The following is a 24,234-nucleotide window of genomic DNA, read 5'->3' on the forward strand; positions in this document are numbered from 1 at the left end:
ATTGGCTTAGGTCAAGGTGGTGCAGCAGTAACAGCCGTGGGAGCAGCAAAGTGGCTGCAGGCAACCCTCTGGTTAGCCTCATGTTTGCATCGTCTTGACAAGCTATGGTTTGGCCTACTTGTATCTTTGGTAGCTGAAGTCCATAATGATATTCCAGGGTAAGCACAGTCTTGACCAAGTTCTGTGAACTATATCTCAGAACATTTTAACAACATGGAAAGCAGGTCCATGCTCAGGGTAGAAAGTTGGGCTTTGTTTTAAAGTGGAACCCCCAGTACATACAGGATTCCAGGGTTGAAGTCCTACTTTATGCACCCAAGCTCACACCCCCTGTACTTTTTCCCACACCAGAAAAGCCAGAATTATTTTTTGCTATGGTTTCCTTTTGTTACAGTAGTAATGGCAAAGGATGGCTCCTGGTACAGTAAAAGGGGGGGTATCCAGTAGAGGCTAACTCGTTTGCAATCTGTAGAAGATTGATCCTAACAACCAGGCAGAGGGCCTTCTCAGTAGTGGCTGCTGCCCTTTGGAACACCCTCCCATCAGATATCAAGAAATAAACAACTATCCAACTTTTAGAAGACATCTGAAGGCAGCTCTGTTTAGGGAAGCTTTTAACGTTTGAAGTTTTATTCTGTTTTTAATGTTCTGTTGAAAGCTGGCCAGAGTGTGGCTGGGAGAACCCAGCCAGATGGGTGGGGTAGAAATAAATTATTATTATTATTGTTATTATTATTATTATTATTATTATTATTATTATTATTATTATTACACAACAAGCTTATAAAGCAGAAAAGGTAAGAAAATATGCAGTAGGAGACCCCTCATAATTTATGCACCACGATCCTTTACATGTCTGCTTAGAAGTAAGTATCATTTGACTTCAGTGAGACTTGCTCCTAGGTAAGTGTGTGTTGCATTGCAGCCTTAATCACTCACTGTCTCATATTCCAGCAGGTATTGATTAGTGAGGTGCATGCTTTATAGTATGCTGCAATATGTGTAAAGAACAGTCTGCCAGAAAATTATAGAACATCCAAAGAGAATTTAGATAGGCAGTACTCACTTGTGTAAGCAGTTGGGCACCTAGTGTGCAGTGGAGGTCAAAAGGCAAGTCATGTCTCTTCCTTCCTATCCTGGAACTAGTCTGGGTCAAATGCTCAGTCAGATCCCTGCACAGTGCTCAGTGTCAACTTGTCCTACCCTCTCATTCCTTCGTATAGATGCATGGAAAAGATGCTTGTGTGTGATGTCCCTTTTAATAATGTTGATACACTGTTGTGAGTATGAATCCTGGCTGCAGCCCAACACAAACTGCTGAGCTCAGATCTCAGTGGTTGCACCCTTTAGCCCCCTAATGTTAAACATGATTAAGAGAAATCTGTCTGGCTGTTGGACTGTTTCTTATTGTGTGTTACATGCTAGACGTAGCATTTGGTGTTCCTTAAGAGTCTGGAATCAATATATCTTAAAATAATTTTGTTCATAGAAGTTGCAGTTTCTTTGAGGCAGGGTGGAAAAAACCCATGCAACTCTGCATTTGCATGCAGTTTAATAAAATACAGAAGTTTTAAGTCTTTAAGAAGTGTTTGCTAGCTGTAATGATAGTTCAATAATGGAACCATGTGCATTGGAAAGGAATGTTTCAAAAAGCAAGTCAGCTTAACTTTGTTCAAGGATAATAAAACACTGTACTTCTGCATTAGGGACAATAGAATGAACAAGCTGACCTTCCATGGAACCATCCTTCCTTGAAATTATATACAGTACATTCAAAGTAACAGTTTATGAAATTTTGGTTGGCTTTCTTTTTTAGCTTTGACAATGTGATATCCTCCTTTAATCTCTAAATGGGGGCTGGGGAAACCAGCCAGATGGGCGGGGTATAAATAATAAAATTATTATTATTAAATTATTATTATTATCTTAGGGATGGAGCACATGCATTTCATACAGAAGGATGCAGGATCAGCCCCTGGCATCTATGTGAAATAGATTTTAGGTAGTAGTGCTAGGAAACTTCTGACAGACCCAAGGGAGCTGCTACCAGGCAGAGAAGACAGTATAGTATTTGGCTTGTTGGACCATTGCTCTTGTGCATTATTATAGAATCATAGAATCTTAAAGAGTTGGAAGGGACCCCAAGGGTCATTTTGTCCAACCCCCTGCAATGCAGGAATCTCAGCTAAAGCATCCATGACAGATGGCCATCCAACCTCTGTTTAAAAACCTCCAAGGAAGGAGATTCCACCACCTCTCATGGGAGTCTTGTTCCACTGCTGAGCTCTTACTGTCAGAACGTTTTTTCCCCAAATGTTTAGTCAAAATCTCCTTTCTTGCAACTTGAAGCCATTGGTTCAAGTCTTACCCTCCAGAGCAGGAGAAAACAAGCATGCTCCCTCCTCCATGTGACAGCCCTTAATATATTTGAAGATGGCTATCATGTCTTCTCTCAGTCTCTTTTCCAGGCTAAACATACCCAGCTCCTTCAAGTGCTCCTCATAAGGCTTAGTTTCCAGACCCTTGATCATCTTGGTTGCCCTCCTCTGCACACGTTCCAGCTTGTCAACATCCCTCTTAAACTATGGTGCCCAGAATTGGACACAGTATTCCAAGTGTAGTCTGACTAAGGCAGAATAGAGTGGTACTATTACTTCCCTTGATCTGGACACTATACTTCTGTTGATGCTGCCTAGAATAGCATTAGGGTTTTTTCGCTGCTGCATCACACTGTTGACTCATGTTAAGCTTGTGGTCCACCAAGACCTCTAGATCCTATTCACATGTACTGCTAGTAAGTCAGGTGCACCCCATTTTATATTTGTGCATGTGGTTCTTCCTGCCTAAGTGCAGAACCTTACATTTGTCCCTATTGAAATTCATTTTGTTAGCTTGCACCCAGTTCTCCAACCTGTTAAGGTCATTTTGAATTCTGATTGTCTTCTGTGGCATTAGCTACCCCTCCCAGTTTGGTGTCATCTGCAAATTTGATGAGCATCCCCTCAATTCCTTCATTCAAGTCATTTATAAAGACTTCGAACAGCAACGGGCCTAGGACAGAACTCTGCAGCATCCCACTTGACACTTTTTTTCAGGATGACAAGGAACCATTAATGAGTACTCCTTAGGTTCAGTCAGTCAACCAGCTACAAATCCACCTAACAAATCAGTGGTATAAAATGTGAATATGCCTTTTCAGAGGTTCCCACCCAGTAGCATGATTTTTGGGTCCCCTTTTTGCATTCTTCCTGCTTTTAACATTTTAAATAGAACTAATTAATAACGACTCAAAAGGTCATGGCCTTTCTTGTTGAGATCAAAAAAATAATGAGTAGTCAATTACCTGTCAGCCGTTTTGCAGTGACAAATTGTAGGAAATGAGTAATATTCATGAGCCTTCATTAGAATTGGTGTTGAATTATACCTTCACATGAGAGATGGGAAAGATCTATTAGGTCATCCAATCCAATCTGCATATAAAATGCTGTATGGCTTTACAGTTTAATTACTTGGAGCAATGCAGACCTGATGTTAAGTGTGAGAGACAACTGTCTTTCTGCTTTGCGGTAGGACATCTCTTGGTGTGCCCCTTCAAAATCACAAAACATAAACCCAACAAAGGACATTTCAAATATAGTTGATATTCTAGGGGGCTACATTTGTGAAGCATGAAAAGTAGGTTCTAGTTAGATAAATATTGGGAAGGCTAGAACAATCAGAAGCTGAAATTATTTATTAATGTGAGATTTCAACGCAACATTAACTAGTGAAACTTGTATTGTTATGACATACACTTATAACCTGTGCTTATATAGTACAGGTTTTCAATCACAATTATATAACCAAACTTTCTAAACCCATTAAGCCTGGTATTGTGGCTGTTCCCATTCCTATCTTCTGGGTGAAAACAGGATTCTGCCCTTCTGGTGTCTAACAACAATTAAAACCCACCATAAAACACATTACAGCCCCCCCCCCCAACACACTGTTGTCTAAGAAACAGACAAGTGGAGCAGATTAACAGAAAGTCATTGGCTAAAAGCTTATCTATTGATAAAACAAAAATCTGCCATAAAGAGGAAACATCCAAAGGGTTGCATAAGAGGTGGGATAAAAAGTTTGAAAATTTAGGTGCAGCTATAGGCAACTAGTGACATAGTAGTCGGCAGATGAGTGCCTGAAACACTCTGGAATTCATTGGCTGTGCAACAACCTTGAGTTAGCAGCCTCTTAGAGGTACTTCAGATTAGATTTCTGAATCAGTAGTGCTGTGCAACTGAATATGCTAAGCAGGTGCCAGATTTTGCAATTTTATTTTATCCAGAGCTTTCCATTTAATTTTTATTGTCACATTTCCTGACAGTAGAGACTCCACAGCTTGCAAACAGAGTTTGACTTGCAATTGAACAGTTGAGATTAATAACAGGTGGCAGCTGAAGATCTGTCAGTTAGGAATACGTCTCGTTGATTCTGGAGAATATGTAAAGTGATGGATCTCCAAGTTCTGATCACTTTCTTTGGCACACTATAAATAGATAAATGTTGCTTGAGGGAGTTTGTGAGTAGCATATATAAAATTGAAAAGTGCTAATGGACCTCCCAGTTAATAAAAAAATAAAGCCAGGAATGTTGAGCATTTTCTTTTCCCCAGTAATGAAAACATAAGAAAGTTTGCTTTGCTTTTCTCTAGATTTTTTTTTAAAATAATGGTGACCCTGATTATTTTTCTCTGACACATCTAAAATGGCCACAGCTGAGGAGGAAAGTGTCAAAGTAATGGGCAGGAAAAGAGGGCTTGAAAAACTCAATATTTCATTGTTTCCCACAAGACTCAGTGGGTAAATCTTGTTTCTATATTCTATTTTACTTATTTATTCATAAGATTTCTTAACCACCCTTTGGCATAAGATTCCAGTACAGATTACAGCAATACACCCCTCCCCCAATTAACCTACCACCCTCAATTCCATTGGAAAGAAAATTATTCTATGAAGGAACGTAATGATGTAGAGATCATAGTACTGTACTCTCCCCCTTTGAGTACATTTACTGTCATCACATTTCTCATAATTTGTCCTTTGGGAATCTCTGCCATGTAGCTGGTGGTTCATGTGTGCTGCTGTGTTGGCCACACAACAATATGGATAATATATGGGTTCATTCATCTGGCATGCTGCAGTTGGCAAAGGACTGCCTCTCATTGTTATGGGTTGAATTAGCTTGTTTCCATGTACACCCCAGCCTTACAATTAAAGGTGTTGATTTTTTAATGGTAATGCAGATATCTTTGCTAGACAAAAACCTGCCTTTGCAACCATTAGCTGCAGCATTATCGCATCGGGAACTGATTTGTTTTGTTCTATGAACATTATGGACAATTTCCTTTATGGTACTTTAGCACGTTGTTCATATACTGTACTCAGTGTGATACAGAATCACAGCTTTGACCAGATTTGAATCTAGATTTGGATGCAAATGACAAAAAATGACCTTTTTATTACATCCCAATGAGAAACTCACATAAGGAACCTCAACTTGCTATTTCCAAGCAAATGCCCTTAAGGTCACTAGCCTCTGACCATCAAGCCGCATTGTACTTATTTTGAGGATGACATCACAAAGTCTTTCATTCCCACTCTCATGGATACTGCATTGACATCAGTGCCCTTTTATGCCATAATCTTTGCTCCAAATGGACAATGTTCACATTTTAAAGCTTGGTCAGTGTCTTTCATTGCCCTACCCTAAGCACAAATGTGCTATGTAGAGGATATAGAACCTGGCCAATGGAGTGACGCTTACCAGATGTCTCGTAAATATTGGGTAAGCGGTAAGTTCTGTGAAAAAAATTGTTCATGTTGGTGTTAAAGTTGTGTGTGTGTGTGTTTAAATTGCCAGTGGTAGCAAGTGTGGCTTTGAATCTATGTGTTTCAAAGCCTCGCAGATCTTCAGCATTGCCCACCTGGAATAGCAAAGAATTACCACCAGCACCAACACACACACACACACCACCAAAAATCCCTTCCACCCTGGCTAGCATGAGACAGCTTTCAATCACAGTGGTTCCATTGCTCTACTCCTGCCCAGCCCCAAGTTAGGATTGTTCTGCCCAACTCGCAAACTAGCTTAGTGCTGGTGATTGTAGCATTCATGGAAAACTTTTGTTGTTGTGATGTAACAGATTGTAGGGCACCCTCTTTTCTCTATAGTTGGGGGCATTACTTCTGCAGTTTTCTAGCTAAGGCTTACAATGGTGTGATGAACAGAATGATTAAGCATCTCGTGTTTAGCCTCCCTTTCAAGAAGCCACAAAACAGAGACCTTGTATCTTTGAGCCAGCAAACCAAGGACAATGGGAAAAAATGAAAAGGAAATGTTTCAAGTTAACCTCAAAGGAAAATAGGAGCTGATTTGATTGTAACTTGGATTCACAAACACCTACAACGATGAAACTCTAGGTCCCCATAGTTATTATATTTGTTATTTGTTTAACAAAATTTATATACCACTTGATTGTAAGAAAACCTGGTTTGCAAATATATAAAACAAAACATTACATTTATTGATTAAAAATAGATAGTTGGTATTTAAAATCTATCAAAAGATTATTAAAAACTGCGTAGGGAATAAAGCACATAAGGAGATAAAACATCCTGTCAATAGGCAGGGAGTTCCAAAGTGTAGGTCCTGCTACACACTGATTTCTTACAAGTGTGAAAAAAGTATTATGTGGCATCTGTAACAGTATTAGTTACTGAAGCGGCTGAATTGACATTTATAGGGAAAGGTGATCCCTGCAAATAAACTGGCCCCAAGGTGTTAAGTGCTTTATATACTAATAGTAACACCCTGACCTTGGCCCAGTAATAATAATAATAATAATAATAATAATAATAATAATAATAATAATTTATTATTTGTACCCCGCCCATCTGGCTGGGTCTCCCCAGCCACTCTGGGCGGCTTCTACCAAACATTAAAATACATTTAAAATATCACAGTTGAAAAACTTCCCTAAACAGGGCTGCCTTCAGGTATTTTCTAAATGTTAGGTAGTTGTCTATTCCCTTGACTTCTGATGGGAGGGCGTTCCACAGGGCGGGCGCCACTACCGAGAAGGCCCTCTGCCTGGTTCCCTGTAGTTTTGCTTCTCGCAGTGAGGGAACCGACAGAAGGCCCTCGGCGCTGGATCTCAGTGTCCGGGCTGAATGATGGGGGTGGAGACGCTCCTTCAGGTATACAGGACCGAGGCCATTTAGGGCTTTAAAGGTCAGCACCAACACTTTGAATTGTGCTCGGAAACGTACTGGGAGCCAATGTAGATCTCTCAGGACCGGTGTTATGTGGTCCCGGCGGCCACTCCCAGTCACCAGTCTAGCTGCCGCATTCTGGATTAATTACAGTTTCCGGGTCACCTTCAAAGGTAGCCCCACATCAAAGGTAGCCCCATGAGCAACCACTACAGATCTCTTAGCAGAGGTGTTATATGCTGGCAGGGTGTCATTCCTGTGTGCTGCAACATTCTGCACTAACTGCAGCTTCCAAATCAAACACAAGGAAACCCACACACAGAGTGCTTTGTTACTACAACCTTAAAGTCATAACTATAAAGGCATGTAGCTAGAGTTAAATATAAACAAGGGGTATATGAAATATATGAGCAATGGGTATGTTTACAACGTTGAAATCAGTTCTGGCTTTTCCCACTGGGGGAGCTGCCTTAATACCAATTTCATAAAATGTGCCTTCGGAGAACTCACAAGAAGGTGGCGGTTGAGTTTTGTGTAGAAGTTTGATCCATGATATAGATCTGTTGCAGCAGTACTTTTACTGTACAAATGCTCAGGCTGTATAAAACTTAAGTGTCTGTTCCAGATCTCTAAACCTGTCCACACCCGAGATTAGTTTGGTGATGCCCCCATCACAGCATCCCCAACACTTGTTTCTGGGTTTCTGCTGCTGTTGTAGTGCACTGTTGTCATTCAGTTGCATTGCAATTTAACTTCCTAAGGAGATGGCAGCACTGGGTGACAGAAGAAGCTACGGAAAAACTTGGCGTAGTGGAGACAGGAGACTGGGATAGCAGAAAGCAGCTTCCAAGGCAGCTGTGCAGAGGGGCAGATCCCAGCGGTTTGAGACCAAAACCAGACCAGAAGTGGTTGTTGTTAAATAGCACGGTTTCACCAGTAACATCTACTGATACAAAACATGTGGAATGACATCATCCTACCCCGGCAAAAAATGCTGCAGAAGGGGGACAAAGAAACCCTTCACAAGATGTTTTCACCACATGCATCTTGTGTTATTGGGCATTATGGGAGATAGAGGAGGAGAGTCATGAAGCTGCAGTTTCAGTGGCAACCACACTCTGCCATACTGGTCTGGTTCGCACATAATGCTAAGCCATGGTTTATGAAACTAGTTTAATAAACTATGGTTTGGTGTTATGCATGAACCATGCTAATGTTGAGTTCTTATTGTTTGAAAATTAAAATAGCTTAACACAGCAGGCTCAAAGTTTAAGCCCCATAAAAATGCAGAACATTTCTCATGGAGAGTCCCTGAATCATGGTTTTTAAGACATAGGAATTTTCCTTTTGCTCAAGTTTATCAGTGTGTTCCAGTTTGCCACAGGGGACCGTATCCACAAGAGGGTATCACTATAGCTCTGGAGGCAATGCCACATGGTGCATTTACTGTGTTTTTAGATGGTTCACATTAGTAGGCTCTTAGTCTAATATCCTGTAGCTTTGACTCGATGTGTGTGGCTTTAATTTACCTGACTACAACAATAAAACCTCAGCTCTCTAGAACACACATATGCAACCATCAAGAAAAATTAGGAGGTTTTGTCATCCTCCCTACCAGCTGTCCAACACTAATCTGCTGACTCACACTCTTGGCACAAATTAGTATTAGGTGTGCAAACAAGCTAACACAGCTGTTCATGACTATTAGGCTCTTAACACTTTCATTGCCTGAATAATTTGCCATTTATACAGCTTCTGGTATCATCCTTAGTTCTTCGATTTGAGTGGTCATTATTTATATATCACCATCAATGTGTGTGGCGGCACTTTACAGACAAGGCCCCTTCCCTAAGTTGCTTACAGTCTAAAATTTGACTCGGAGGAAATAGAAGAAAGAGAAAGCAGCAGGTAAAAGGAGAAAGACGATATGATGATTCAATTTACATGCTGCATTTGGGCTTCGTTATAGCCTTAGAAACTAAGGCTGATAGCAGCATGCACACCATACATTTAAATCACACGACTTCCCCCAAAGACAGAACTACAATTTAAGGGTCCTGGGTGTTGCAGCTCTGTGGGCATAGCTGTCAACCACAAAAAAGGGAAGGTTGACAGCTATGTCTGTGGGGGTGTTAACTACAGTTCCCGAGATTGGTGGGGGGACCTTCTGCATGCAAGGCAGTTGCTTTCCCATTGACCTACAGCCCTTCTCCCATGTGTGCTAGAGCTTTGGGACCACAGGGGAAAATGTGCCCTGCTGCCTGAGGATTAAGAAAAACAAACAAACAGGAAGGTTGAAAGGTTTGGGCAGGCACCTAGGGAGAAGTGCTAAACACTGTAGCACCCTGGGAACCATGCTGGAGAAGCCAGGAATGCGGGTAACTTTTCACTGTCTTTTTAAAAACAGAAATGAAGACCCATAACTGCCCACAACAGTATTTTCCTTTAACAAGTATTTTCCTACCAAAAAAAATAATAATAATAATCACAGAATAAGGACCAGCTGCCTGGCAATGTTTGCTTTGTAAAAGAGATTGCTTTTCTACAGCATGATCAAAAAGCCATCTTAGGGAAGGCAACAAAGTTGGTTCGAGGCATGGCTAGTTTATTTTTGAACCAACCACCCCCCCCCAAAAAAAAAAATAGCATGGGCATATTTGGGATATATGAAACTTTGAAGAGTTGAGTGGGCGGAAAGCTTGTTGCAACCTTTATGTCTTTTCCCCTTTGTATCTTACTGCATCCTACCACTGAGCCTAGGGCTTGCTGATCAGAAGGTCGGCAGTTCGAATCCCCACGATGGGGTGAGCTCCCGTTGTTCAGTCCCAGCTACGGCCCACCTAGCAGTTCGAAAGCACGTCAAACTGCAAGTAGATAAATAGGTACTGCTCCAGTGGGAAGGTAAACGGTGTTTCTGTGCGCTGCTCTGGTTTGCCAGAAGCAGCTTAGTCATGCTGGCCACATGACCCGGAAGCTGTCTGCGGACAAACGCTAGCTCCCTCAGCCTATGGAGCGAGATGAGCCCGCAACCCCAGAGTCATCCGCGACTGGACCTAATGGTCAGGGGTACCTTTACTTTTACCTTTCCCTTACTGCATCAACAAATTGTGTAAATTGTGCAGTTTTTAATATATACACATACAGACACACATTTTACTAATGGAAGCATTTCTTTTTGTCTCAGCTATTTTGTTCTCACAGGTTTCCCTCTGCATTAGACTTTCATGTCTTTTTTCATTAGCTTTAAAGTATTCCTTCAACTGGGATAATAGCAAAACCCTATCTCCATCCAATTGCAATTTGAGCTGTTCTCTGTGGGTTGCATATATTTTCAGTTTGTTGCTTGGAGAGCTAGAAATACCACTCTAGATATTCTTAATGAGAGATTCATGCCTTATTCCCTAAACAATACAATGAAAATGTTCCCAGAATATGAAAAGTGAGCAGTGTGATCTCAGCTTTTTAAGCACCCCTTTCTCTGTTTTGTGTGTGGCTGTGAGTTTCCTGTAAATTATTTGCAACATACTCTACAGTAAATAATTGACAGCTGTTTGTGTTTTATTTTGGCTCTTTATATGAAAGGAAGAGCCAGATTTGGGTCCATTTTTGAAAGATTTAATTGGTAAAAGAAAATATTTATCAAATGTAGCTCCAAAAATTACTCAATGTTTTCACATCTTTGCCAGATAAATGGCACAGACTGTGGGGTTTGATTTTCGCTTGTGTTTGCAACTAACACTTTAAATTGCTATAGCTAGTAACTACAGCACAGTCTGTCTCTGTGTATTTTTTTTAAAATGGTAAATCTCGACTATTCTGTTCTAAGGTGGTTACGTTAATCAACCCCTGGATAGGGAACTGACATTGCTTTATAACTCAGTGAATACACATGTTCCTTACTCTCTCCCCTTGTGAGATCTATTCCTTGGGGAACAGTTTTAACAACTTGCCAGACTGGGTGAGATACAAATACAAGATTCTCTGGCTAACAACTCAAATGTAGATATTTCTTCACTAAAATATGAGCTCCAACCTATACATGTGCTGCAATACAGTCTTGCTATTGTGTTTATAACTAGTGGGTGATATTTTGGAAGTGTCTAATATTAGGGATGCAATTGGTTAATTGACAAATTCAGGGATGTCAGACTGTCATTATCCCAGTTCCCTGTCTAGAAACACTTGCCACTTTCAAAGACCCCCCCCCCATTTTATTTGTGGGGTGTGTGTGTACCTTGCCATTTAGCACTGTTTTGTTGACTAAGTTACAGCACTGTCCCTGTGGTTTTGTATTTGGTCCCTATTTTCTATCTTGCACATGTATTCTTCTGCCTGTCTTTTCCCAGTGAAACTCATTTCTCTATGCCTCTGTGCCCAAACCCCATTACCTTTTACTGATCTGTGAATAAGAGGTGGATTGTGCAATCTTAATATTAGACTTACATAGGAGACAGGAAAGTGAACGATTACATGGAATCGGGGCTCCAGCTGAGTGGCTCCAGATAACTTGAACCAGTCCTGATTGCAGAAAAGAGTTTGCAGCGAAACCACCAGAATTTAATAGAAATCACAGCTGGAGAGGACTCCAATTGCCAAGCAGAATGAGCTTCAACATAGAGAGGTTTTTTTTTTAAGTTTTATTTTAGCTTAGCCACTGTAATTAAGGGGCAACGTTCTAATTCCATTACCAGGACGTTCATTGAACCAGTAAGTGACTCCTTGTGGTTCCCACTGGGATAATTCTAATGAAAGAGATAATAAATTAGATATGTTTCAGAAACGGGAGTGGGGGAGAAGGAGGGGGAAAGGAAAGCTAATGTAGTTTTCAGTTATCAAGAGATAACAATGTATGTTACAGGGAAACTTTGAGATCTCTGTTACAGAGATAATAATACAGAAATGTATGAACTAACATGGCGCCAATGGGTGACATGATGCCCATGAATGCTTTCATTGGTAACCCTCTTCAGGTTCTCAAGACCATGAGCTTTCATTTTAAAGCTCATTAGCCCTCCTAGAAAGTTAGTTATGGGAAAAAATGTGCAGGTATCTTATTATGTGAAATGAGGGTGTGGTGTGGCCACCTTGGTATCTGAAGAAGTGTGCATGCACAAGAAAGCTCATACCAAGAACAAACTCAGTTGGTCTCTAAGGTGCTACTGGAAAGATTTTTTTTTTTAATTTTGTTTCGACTATGGCAGACCAACATGGCTACCTACCTGCACCTTGTAAAGTTTGCCTGGTGTTGAGGAATGTTGTTGTTGTTCAGTCGTTCAGTCGTGTCCGACTCTTCGTGACCCCATGGACCAATGCACCCTGTTATTAGACAGCAACACCATCAGATGCCACATATAAGGGTGACTGCAGTCTTATCCATGTAGTTCATTTCAGCCAACTTCAAGAAAATAGATTCGAACAGGTATCATACGAATTGAATGTCATTTTCAATTCCCCATCAAGTTTTCACTAGTAGTTTGTGAATCTTGAAAATATGCATGCCCATGCCCATCTCAGGCCAGATCCTATCTAATTCCATAAACAAAGCTTGCAAACTTCCCCTTTCTTGCTGCTGTTGTTGCAAGGCCTTGTTGAGAGGCTGGCATGTTTATTAGCCGAACAACGCAGTTCATCTCATATAGTATGGTCATTCCCTCCACACGGATACACATTGACAAGCTGGGTTTAGGAAAAGGATATAGGGAGTCAACCACATTTGTGTGTGCATGTGCACACTCTCACACACATAAATAATCATGTGTGCACAAACTAACAAGACAGGCTTGGGAGAGGGGGGGATGTATATTTGTAGTAGCCTAGAATAGAAATACCTGTGAACCTTGCAGTTGGTTACAGAAAGTGGGAAACATAAGCAATGGAATTTTGGGTGGTAATTCATGAATAATGATGGCACTGATGCTTTTGAACAGTTAATTCAAAAATTAAGCATCTCTAAACTTATCTATAAGCCTGTTGCTAGTGTTGAATGAGCTGCACACTAAAAAGGCCCCACAGAGAGGGGCAACTAGGATTGGCACTGATGCCATGGCATGGTCTGTTGTTTGTGCTCCTGGTCAGCATGGAAAATCTTCTGGAGGAGATGGGAGTGGCAAGTACACAAGACTTTGTCTTGTCTTGGACTTGAAATTGCTCTCAACTGAATGATCCTGTGTGGACTGTGGGGGTGGAGGACTTTGGGTGAGTCTGGGGTCTTGCAATCTTCCTTTCACAGTAGCCCCAATAGTGCTTAACAGTCTTGGTGGATCACCATTCATTCATTGGCATGATATTTGTTCACCTAACCTTCCTTTCTTCCCTTGCCAAGAAGCCCTATAGAGCAACTTTGCAGATCATGTTTTCTGTGTGTTAAATGTATGTCTGGAAGATGCCAGTGTAACCACACTGCAATGGGATGCCTAGGTCAAGACTTCAATGAACTACTGAAATATGTTTGCGAAATAAATTTGGCTTTATACCAACCGTGCGTCTTTTATGAAGCGTGCTCTGTGTTCTTGGCAATTATTTTCCTCAGTGGGTTTCTTAGAGTTGCATAGTATACAATCTTGTGCTGTGGAAATGAAATGTTGGTATATGGGCTGCTTAGGAAGCTATTAATTTGTAATCACAGGTAGTCTTGTTAGGAAAGAGGATAACATGATTAAAAGCAGTTTAGAGAACAAGGAAGTGAAGAGGGTAATGATATCACACTGTTTTCTGGTGGCAGTGACACAGCTTCACTGCTTCAAGGGTGTGGGGCTACATTTATGAAATAATAATAATAATAATAATAATAATAATAATAATACACACAGTGCTGCAAACCATGTTGGCAGGACCTTTGCAGAAGTAACCATGACAGTGAAGTTATGTTTCAGGCATTGCTTTTCTTTTATTTCTCCTCTCCCTCTCTTACTTTTTAATAGGCACACAAGCATCCACAGGAAGCAACAGAAAACAGTGCATAAGAGACAGAAACTATGAAACAGCACATGCCTCCTTTCTGGAGCAATCATCCAAGAAAGAACTCCTGGTGGAAGGTGGCATTTCTTTGAAAGATAAACATCAACCCAAAGGCACTTCAGAGTCCAAAGAGAGTCAGACCCAAAGCTTTCTGAAACCAAAAACATCTTTTTCTGATCACGGGTATCATATAAAGGCTTTATCAAAAAGGGCACTGGGTGAAAATGATATCCACAGGCAAGATCCATTCCCAAAAGGTAAGCTGCAAATCTTTCATTGGCTATTAGCTTTTGTGGCATGTTAAAATGTGATCAGAGTAAAAGGTGCAGAGCTGTTAATGAGCAGCTTGTTTGCATTTATCTGTTGTTGTTGTTGTTGTTGTTGTTGTTGTTGTTGTTGTTGTTGTTGTTGTTGTTGTTGTTCCTGAACCAAGAGGACCTTCCTGCCCAGCAGCTCCAGGTCACATAATGTATTTCCCTACCATTGCAGCATTAGGAACAGATTTTTGTGTACAATGGAAATATATGCACAATAATTGGTACATGGGCACTGTGCAACCACAGCCTCCATGGAGCTTTTGGCCTGGAAAAATATCTGAAACTAATGTTCAGTTTTTCAATTTACCTTGCAAACCCCTCTTCAGGGAAAAATATTTTCAGAATCTTGGCTCAGCAAAAGTATGCACAAGAAAGGCAAACAATCAATATGGGAGAGGATTTGCAACTTGGTAAAACAGTTGCAGAAAACAACTTTATATTTTTATTTGTTTGTTTGTTTGGAAAAAAAGAGTATCAAACTTCTGCCATGACACAAGGAAAAAGTATTTTCTCTTTACTGCAATTGATCATTTGAAACAATCTGAAATAGGCTTTCTTCCCAGATATTTAATATCTCGAATCATACCTGTCAGGGAACTGTCCCTGGTGCAGCGCAAGGTGGTGGAATTGCTCTTGGGATGCTACAGAGAGCCCTGGCCCTACCTGACCAGCAGCACCTCCTCTGGCAGCGGAGGGAACAGCGAGGCTTCTAGCGGGGAGGGGCATGGGTCTCAGGAGATGGAGGGTCGAGGCTCTGGGAATGTTGGAGAGACCCTGCACTCCCCTAGCCCCAGGGGCGATGAAGGAGGCATGCAATTTCCGTCACCCCAAAGGCGTTGAGGGGTGAAACGAAAGGATGGAAGGCGGGGTTTTCGTATACTGAAACTCTTTTGTTGGGATCAGAACCAGAAGGGGCCATTCCCAGATTCTGCCGACGCTTGATACAGACATGAACTTGTTAGCTCTGCACTGTACATAGTATACACAATAAAACTCTTAAAGGAAAACTTGGAGTTTTTCCTGCTTACTCATGAGCAACTAACCAAGGACCTTACAATACCATTTGGCAGGAAACACAAGCTTATTGTCACTCTTGTAAGAAGGGCACGTCTCAGTGCTCTTCAGAAGGATAATTTGCCATTTTGGATTAATTCTGTATTTTTAGCTTGTAAAATGCTGAAAACATCTATTCGGATTTTGGGCAAAAACTCCTTTTTGGGATTATAAATAATGCAAGAAATATTGATTGTCAAAGAGCAATCAATCAAGCTTGATTATAAAGGAGGAAAACATTTTTTAAAAACCTTCTAGATTGATTACATTTTTAATGAACTGAAATAATATTTTAGCATTTTGTTTATTAGTTTCTCATCTTATAGTAATTGCAGTAAAATAAGGACTTAAATATGCAGATCAATACAGGAACAATGAAAAAAAAAACCAACAGCTGCAAGACTGAAGTGAAAAGAACTCAAATTACTTGAGGAACAATACAATATACATATTTTGTTGTAGTCCGTCATCACTGCAGTAAATCTTAGTTGGTTCAAAGTGTATGAGCTATTGAGAGTCATGCAGCAAAGGCTGTGACCTGTGAGCTGAGCTTTCTGACTTTAGTTCTCCCCCATCCATGAACTCACTAATTTGCCTTAGGCTAGCCACTGTCCTCCAGTTGTTCCCCTCTGCCCCTCTCCCTGCACCATCTGCAGTATGGTGGTACTAAACATAATAATTCTGGTTACAGGTGGGTAGCCATGTTGGTCTGCCATAGTCAAAACAAAATAAAAAATTCTTTCCAGTAGCACCTTAGAGACCAACTAAGTTTGTTCTTGGTATGAGCTTTCGTGTGCATGTATCTGAAGAAGTGTGCATGCACACGAAAGCTCATACCAAGAACAAACTTAGTTGGTCTCTAAGGTGCTACTGGAAAGAATTTTTTATTTTATAATAATTCTGGTTATGATCTATTGTACTATACAGAGTGGTTGTAAAGATTTCTGGGATAATCTGTGTGAAGTGCTTTGAATACTCCAGGAGCATCATATATTGTAAATGATAGAAATTATAATTATCAATTAGAGCAACATATATTTCCCTCCACCTGCTCTGAAAAGCAATATATTAGGCAGCAGTCTCAGGCCCCCATGATCATGCAGTGGAGTGAGGTGGAATCAAGGTTGTAAATGGAAAGCAGTTTGCATTCAGATGGCGGAGGGGGTGGGAAAACTTTTTCTTCCAGGTAGAAAAGTTACATAGCAAGAAGTGCATTAGAACAGAAGCTTTTTCCTCAATGTTAGTAATTATTTCCAAAGTTAGTAATTATTTCCAAATTTGCATATGTATTTGCAAATGCATTTTTAAAAACAAATCTATGTCCTCTTTTTTTATTTTCTTTCTTTCTTTTTCTGTGATGTATCTTCTTTTTGGCAATGTGTTAGTGGCCACCATTAGGGAAGGAAAAATTTTATTCAGTATGCAATTAACTCCAAATCTATCAAAACAACATTTTCCAGACCAATAGGTGAACCAAAACACAGCTATCTTTCAAAATTCACATTTATCCAAATTTTGCAATGCAGTTCTCCAACCATTGTTTACAAAAATGCATTATATTAGGGGAAATTGTTTGCAAAATCATGTACATTATCCAAAACTGCATACAAAAAAATGTGTTTATCAGGATAAATTCTCACTAAAATGCTGAAGAATATATAACTTGATGGTTTTGTTTCAGAAACCACCCTCCATAAGCAAAGAAAGACCCAAATTCAAATTGCCGGTAGCTGCTCTCCCTTAATAAACATCTCTCTCTTTTTCTTAAGGTGATTACAAATTCTGTGGCTTGGCTATCAAGCTGAAGGAGCATCAGGAAAGTGAGATGAACAAGACGATCGACAGGGTAACAACCTCCACAGCTCATGAGCCAGATGTTACTCATGAGAAACATGAAGCCTTCCAGCAGCCAGAGGTCTGCTCTGAGCCTGAGAACATTCCTGAAAACCCACTGACTCTCAGGGTAACATATCAGAATGTTTTCTCTGTTAACTCTCAGTCCTGTGAGGTTATTTTCCTGGGAACTCAATGGGGGCAGAAAGTCACATTTTCTTTTTTCTTTTTCTTTTCTTACTTTATCAACGGAACAATGAGGTCACTTGAAGCTGCTGTTCATGGTTAAATAATCATTTTGATTGCCTGATCTGTTGAAAATGAGCAAAAACTCCCCACTGTCCCTCTAGAAGCCCCTGCTATACACACACATTTTTGCTCACCTTTCCATCAATTCCTTCCCCTCACATTTACTGATCCAATGGCCAGAGGTGTAGCTGTATTAGTCTACTGTAGCAAAATGAAGATTCTTGTGCCCTAAAAGACTATGGATCCCCCAGGGTGAGGGCAGTGCACCCTGCCTTCCTCTCCAACACTGCTTTCCTCTCCACAGCTGTCTGAGCACCTCCACAATCCCTCTCTCACAGCTTACCCCAGAGCCATCAAACCTACCGGTAAGTTCTGAAGGCACCAAGGGAGATCTGAAGAGATGGGAGCAGTACCCACCTTTGAGGCAGAGTGCTAGGTTGCTTGCTAAGGAGCAGAACCATTTGCTGCACTATGTTGAGCCTGCCACATTCCTTTATAGAGGAAAGCAAGGGGTGTGCTAGATCACCTGCCATTGTGTACCCAAGCATTGGATCAGCTATGTGCCCCGCTTTTCCCTTAGACCAGCGATGTGCTTATGTATTGCACCAATCTAAACAGTAAAGCCTTTGGAAAGAATCCTTCTTCCAGTTCTCGTTCTTCAGCAACTGGGAGCCAGGACAGTAACCTTTAAAAAGGGATACTATGTTTTTAAGGGCTAGACTGGCAGAATGTTATGAACCTAATTCTGAACATTAAGGGTTAAATGTTGGTTAATCTACTACTGATAACACCATTCTGGTCTCCCATTTTAAACACTGAGCATGTTAAAAAAGCTATTCATGACCCACCATGAAAGGGACTTTTATCTTACCCTGAGAACTGAGTGTGATGGAACAAGGACAGCACATTAAACAGCAACAGAAGTGTGTTAATGGTTTAGGAGTAAACAGCCTAGGCAGCAGAAAAATATTTAATAAACAATTAAATGAAGCGGCCAAGAGTATACTGCACTTTTTTATTCTTTCTTTCTTTCCAAGCACATAGTGATAAATGGATTCTGCTGCTTTTTTACCCATTGAGGCACAGCAGATGCACTTATCCTGAATCCATATATCTTGGATGTCTAAGGAAGCCATTAATTGTCCTTTGGTTTCCCTATTTAGACACTTAGCCCAAAAAGGAATTCTGAAGTACACAGGCGCTGGTAACTGCAAAAATGAGACGTGTGTTTGCAAGAATAGCCAGTCCTGCTTAATGTAGCAGTTTTTCAAACATGTCCCAAGTTGTTGTTGTGTTAATACTTTTATAATGCTCTTCCATTTTTACTAATATGACATAGAACCACACAACACTCATACCAGCACAATAAGTACACTAGACAGGGTGCAGGAAAGGGATGAAGAGGGCAAAGGCTGCAGGCAATCAGTTTCAAGGCCAATTATACTGTGTAAGCTATGTGGAATAGGGCGAGTCGGTTTTTCTTGATTAGGCATAAAAAACAGTATATACTTTCCATATAGCATGGTAGTTGTCCATCTACTAAAGCAGGGGCAGGGAACCTGTGGCCCTCTAGCTGTTTATGGGCTTGCAAGTCCTATCCTACCCTTTCTCCAACTCATATCATACCTGAGCTATGCTGGCTGGGGTTGATGGGGTTTGGAATGAGTTGATCAACATCTAGAGAGCTGCAGGTTCCCCATTCCTGTTCTAAAGTTGATGGTATATTGTCAACTCATGAAGCCACCTGAAGACAAATCCTTGATCCATTGGTGGATAGGTGGGATTTTCCTGTGCTGCAGAAAGGTGAGCTTGTAAACAAGAGGGCACATGACTGCCATTTCCTCTGTTGAGGTATGAGGTCCCACACAGTTGAGAGACATCCTATCATGTCCGTATTATGTGATAATTTCCATGGTGGTTGGATGCAAACCTAAACACTTGAGAAACAGGAATTTCATTAAGTTGGTTCAGAGTAAATAATTGATAATGCCCTCTCTGTTTCTCACTCCAAATAAAATGTATGTATTTATTTTAGGAGGCGCTAGAAGTTCACAAGCCTCACTTTATTTCCCGCTCACAAGAACGCCTAAAGAAACTCAAACACATGGTACAGCTGAGGAAAACCCAGCAGGGTGATCCTTCAAGAAAGAAACAAGGGGCTGCTCTTTCTCGCAAACTTTCCACGACTTCTATTACGAGTAAGAAGAAACAGTATACAATTCCTCATCCTCTCAGTGGTAAGTTCACCTGTGGCACTTTAACCAAATTATCACAGTTTTTGCTAGAATATGCAGTCTTCCTTTGTTAATATTTGGTGCTCTGGTCTGGAGATAGTCTTTCATACTGATTCCTGCATGGATGTAATTTGTGGTGATGCTAAATGCCATATTCATGTATCAATATATAATTCTCCAAAAGCCTTTGCCATGGTATCAGTTCAATTCACTCCAATCTCCCCAGTTATACTACACAAAAGGGGCAAATCATTGCACCACGCAGGATATCTTTAAGGAGAAGTAAGCTTTATTTCTGCAAACTGTACCACAATGCCTTTGCAACATAGATCTCATGGAAATATTTTCTCTGTTTTAGGGACAAACTCTAACATGGTATGGCAGTTGCATCGCTACTTTTTCCTTAACTTAGGGATGAGGAACCTGTGGTTCTCCAGATGTTGGGCTCCAACCCCCATCAGCCCCAGCCAGGCATGATGGGTGTTGTAGTCCATGGACAGCCAACAGTTCCCTATTCTTGCCCTAAATAATTATAGGCATAGGGTAGCTCATTTCTACTGAGAAAAAGAGGGTCAACGGGACTTTGTTTTTAAGAATCCTATGCCCATGTTTGTGTGTACAGTATCCATTCTGATCACAGTGGGCAGATGAGATAAGCCTCACATCCTCACATGGTGCTTTCTTAACAAGAATCATATCTGCCTGTAGTTATTTAGGAAAATCAAGATTGTAGCTGTCTGTTACATATTCAGGAAACATCCAGTCTGGTGTGCAACTTCTAATGACCAGTAGTCATCATTGATGTTTTGCAGTGTATAAACTCAAGAAAGCGTCAGATGGAATTGTTCTATTTCCAAGATAAAGTAACATGCCATGTCTATTCTGTAGTTCATTTTTCGGAGGTAGAAGATCTAACAGAAATGCAAAAACTTTTTGCTAGATAAGTGGCTTCCTTTTCTTAACAGCTCAGCAAAAAGTGTGTGGGGGTGTGTGTATTGGGTGGAGTCCTAGGGGATTCATTCTTTCATTTTTCTCACTGTAAAATTTGAGAGCATTCTTCTGCTTTACCACAGGAAGCAGGGCAGCTGCCCCCTGGTGACATTTCTCATTGTAAGCTCCCCAAATCCCTTTACTTCTGGGAACCCTGCTTTCAAATAAAAGAAAAAGATAGCAAACATAATACAAAGTGATAGAGCCAATAGTAAAAATGCTTGCCTACTGAACTTTTCTGTCTCTGTAAAGCTTAACATTTAAAAGCTTGATCTTTAAAAGGATGAATATGGTCATGGTTGAGCAATTACAGATTAGTTTAGATTATACTTTGTGTATATGTATGTATGTATGTATATATATATATATATATATATATATGCGCAATAATTTCATCTCTATACTTAATTTTTTTACATTCCCAAAGCATGCTGCTTATTCTTGTAACTTGTAATATAAATCCTTTTTCTTTTTGCTTTACAGCTTTGTGAGCATAATTTTGCATGTGCTGTTTCTTTTCTACGACAACATGATTCCCCCCTTACTTATCCACAAACCTGAGCACAGCTCCATTATTGCCAGCTGCATCTTCACAGCAGACTTTAATTTGTACATTATTGCTATATTCCATCTTCACCATTATTCAACAGGTGGCTCTCAGTCAGGATTAGGACACCATTAATCAACTGGGAAGTTGCCTTTCTCAGACAAAAGGCAGAGCAGTTCTAAGGAAGGGACTGCCTCTTGTAGCTTGGAGCACTGGGCTTAAGCACTCTAGCCAATGTCATAGCAAATAAATAGTGGGAGTGCAGTACTAATGCTTCTTTGAAGTCTGCAGTGCCTTCCCAGACACTTTTGGCTGGCATGAGCCTTGTGGAGATGTCAAGACTGGGCAGAGGAAGGTGAGGAAGGGAAGAACAAAGAACTGGAGAAATTGGACCATGAGGAGGGACCATGGGGAATATTGACTCAGACCCTAGAGATGGAGCAAGGGGACTGTCAGGGCAAAAGTCCACCTCTGTGCCATAGGAGACCTTGTACATCACAGGAATCTGACACAGGACTGCCCCCTCCAAAAGCCTCATCTGGTTAAGGAGATGCTTGCAGATAGATCAGATGGCAAACTGGCCCATTAACTTTGCCTCTGTCACAATGGATGTACCAGTGAGAACAAACTCAGCAAACCAAGCCTCTCCAAAGGAGGGCTTGCTTGCTTGCTCAGGCCCGTGGCTCAGGACACCAACTGCACAAAAGGAGGGCTTGGGGTGGCATGTAAAGTGTCAGAACAACATCTTCGCTTCTGCTTATCCATGCACCTGTTGACCTGCACCTTGTAATGTGACTGATATACCATAGCAATCCATGCATTAAAGCTTTTGGCAAACAAAAAACAAACAAAAAAACCAAGCTGTTAATCAGAGTACCGCTGGCAGTCTCCCTTAGAGGCTGTCAGTCACTCCTGATATTGAGCTTCCAGTGGCAGGCAATTAACTTCCTCACAGGACCCTTAACTCCAGTTAGTTGCTAGGGAATCATTCCATGAGTGACTAGGATTTGGGTGGGATTCACTCTCAATAGTACTAGTAGTAACATATTACTCAGTCCTGAATGAACATAGATGATGAGCATAATTACATCTTATGTATGTTCAGCTGCAGGATGTTGCTGACCACAGTGGTCAAGAAAGAGTTGGATAGATCACTATGTTTGTTGAGCTTTCCCTTCGCTCGGTTAACGGAGGTAGCTTAACAGTTTTTAAAATCACACAGTTTTTAAAATCATTTTTCTCAGGGAGGCAAACATGGTGTACCTTCCCTCGTTTTATCCTCACAACCACCCTGAGAGGTAGGCTAAGAGACTTACCCAGGGTCACCCAGTAAACCTCTTGCCTGAGCAAGGATTTGAAGCAGGTTTTCTGAATCTAAGTACAACACTTTGCATAGTAAGCATAATATTCATGATTATTATAATATAATAAGAATTTGTAACACAAGTACAAATGTATGTGTACTTAAAACCATGTACCTTCTTTAAAAATGCAACATTGTATAATTTTATTTTCTTGCCTGGAAATTTCATCATTTTGACTTTTCATCTGTTTACAGCATCTTGACTTCAGAAACTAAAAATTATATTGAGGTAGAGGGGGGAAATATCACATTAAGTAACAGCATGCAATAAGATTTTTGCCTAGATGCATTATGCTGGCAAAATGTTAGGTAGTAAAAATGCAGATGTCTTTCTTACAAGGTAAGAAATTATGTACTCAAGTGACCACATATTAAAACTATGACAATCTGTCTACTTGTATAGTGTGAGGCAGAGGCAAAAATCATGAGTTAGGATACAGGGAAACAAGATGACCTGGGGGCGGGCATCACTATATCTCATCCTAACCCTCCCATATGAAGTTGTTCTGTCATAAAATGGAACCCATGTATGCTGTCTTTCACTCCTTGGTGGAAGTATGGGGTTCATGTGTGATAAATACACAGATCCAGAAATACGTTGCACATCAAAATTGCAATCTGGGGCCCAATGAACATCCAGAGATCTGTATCCTGTATTCTTCTTTGAATTTAAGAGTATATGTGCATACATTGCAAAAAGTCCTGATTTCTTACTAAATTTATTTAGCCTATGTGGATCAAACTACATAGGAATTTGACACTGAAAAGACATTGCTCCTGAATAATACAATGCAACTGCAAAGCTTGGAAATGAATTTTAATAAAGAACTGTATGGCCCCCTACAGTAAATGCAAAGGGAAGAACACCGCCCCCCTTCTTTTGCTTGACTTTGTAACTTTGGTAAATCCTTGTTCATCTGTAATTCAGCACTGAAGAGAGAAAGTAGGCACTGAATCTTCATTTCTCTACTGATGAAACATGGCAGGAGAACTCCCTAAAGGAAGTAGTTTCAAGGTGCCCTTTGCTACAGTTACAAATTGATGAAAATCTAAAGATGACTTACCTTTCATGTCAAATAAACTGTTGCTGAAATTTTGATTTAGTAAAAGTAGATCTTGGGGAGTCACCTTCCTTATCACCCCAGTGAGCAGTGAGGGGCGAAGCACAGGGGCTGTTGTGGGAAAGGGAAATTGCTCTCAACTGGAAGTGTACAAAATACCTCCTCGTGATTTTGAGCAATTCCCCCACTCACCCAGCAGCCCACCCTACCCATCCCACACTGAGACAAAAGCTTCTGCAGAAGTTCTTGTACGTGAATAAGTGTACTGCCCAACATAAATCTGAAAAACAAAGTCCCTCTACAAAGTCAGATTTAAGAACCACATTAAAACCCGCATGAAGGCCGTTGAGCATTACTTGCTTAGTGGCACTTACAATATT

At 40.6% G+C, this 24,234-nt stretch overlaps 1 protein-coding gene across 3 annotated transcripts in view; it reads left to right on the forward strand.

Annotated features, from left to right (window-relative positions):
* Positions 1–24,234, forward strand: part of C5H10orf90 (chromosome 5 C10orf90 homolog) — a 139,292-nt gene that overhangs the window by 94,286 nt on the left and 20,772 nt on the right. For all 3 annotated transcript variants that reach the window (XM_033149423.1, XM_033149424.1, XM_033149425.1), the window contains 3 exons: positions 14,171–14,464; positions 17,347–17,540; positions 19,695–19,896. In XM_033149423.1, the coding sequence (XP_033005314.1) occupies positions 14,171–14,464; positions 17,347–17,540; positions 19,695–19,896 (690 nt within the window). The remainder of the gene's footprint in view (positions 1–14,170; positions 14,465–17,346; positions 17,541–19,694; positions 19,897–24,234) is intronic.

This window comes from Lacerta agilis, chromosome 5 (genome assembly GCF_009819535.1).
Source record: "Lacerta agilis isolate rLacAgi1 chromosome 5, rLacAgi1.pri, whole genome shotgun sequence".
NCBI classification, from domain to species: domain Eukaryota; kingdom Metazoa; phylum Chordata; class Lepidosauria; order Squamata; family Lacertidae; genus Lacerta; species Lacerta agilis.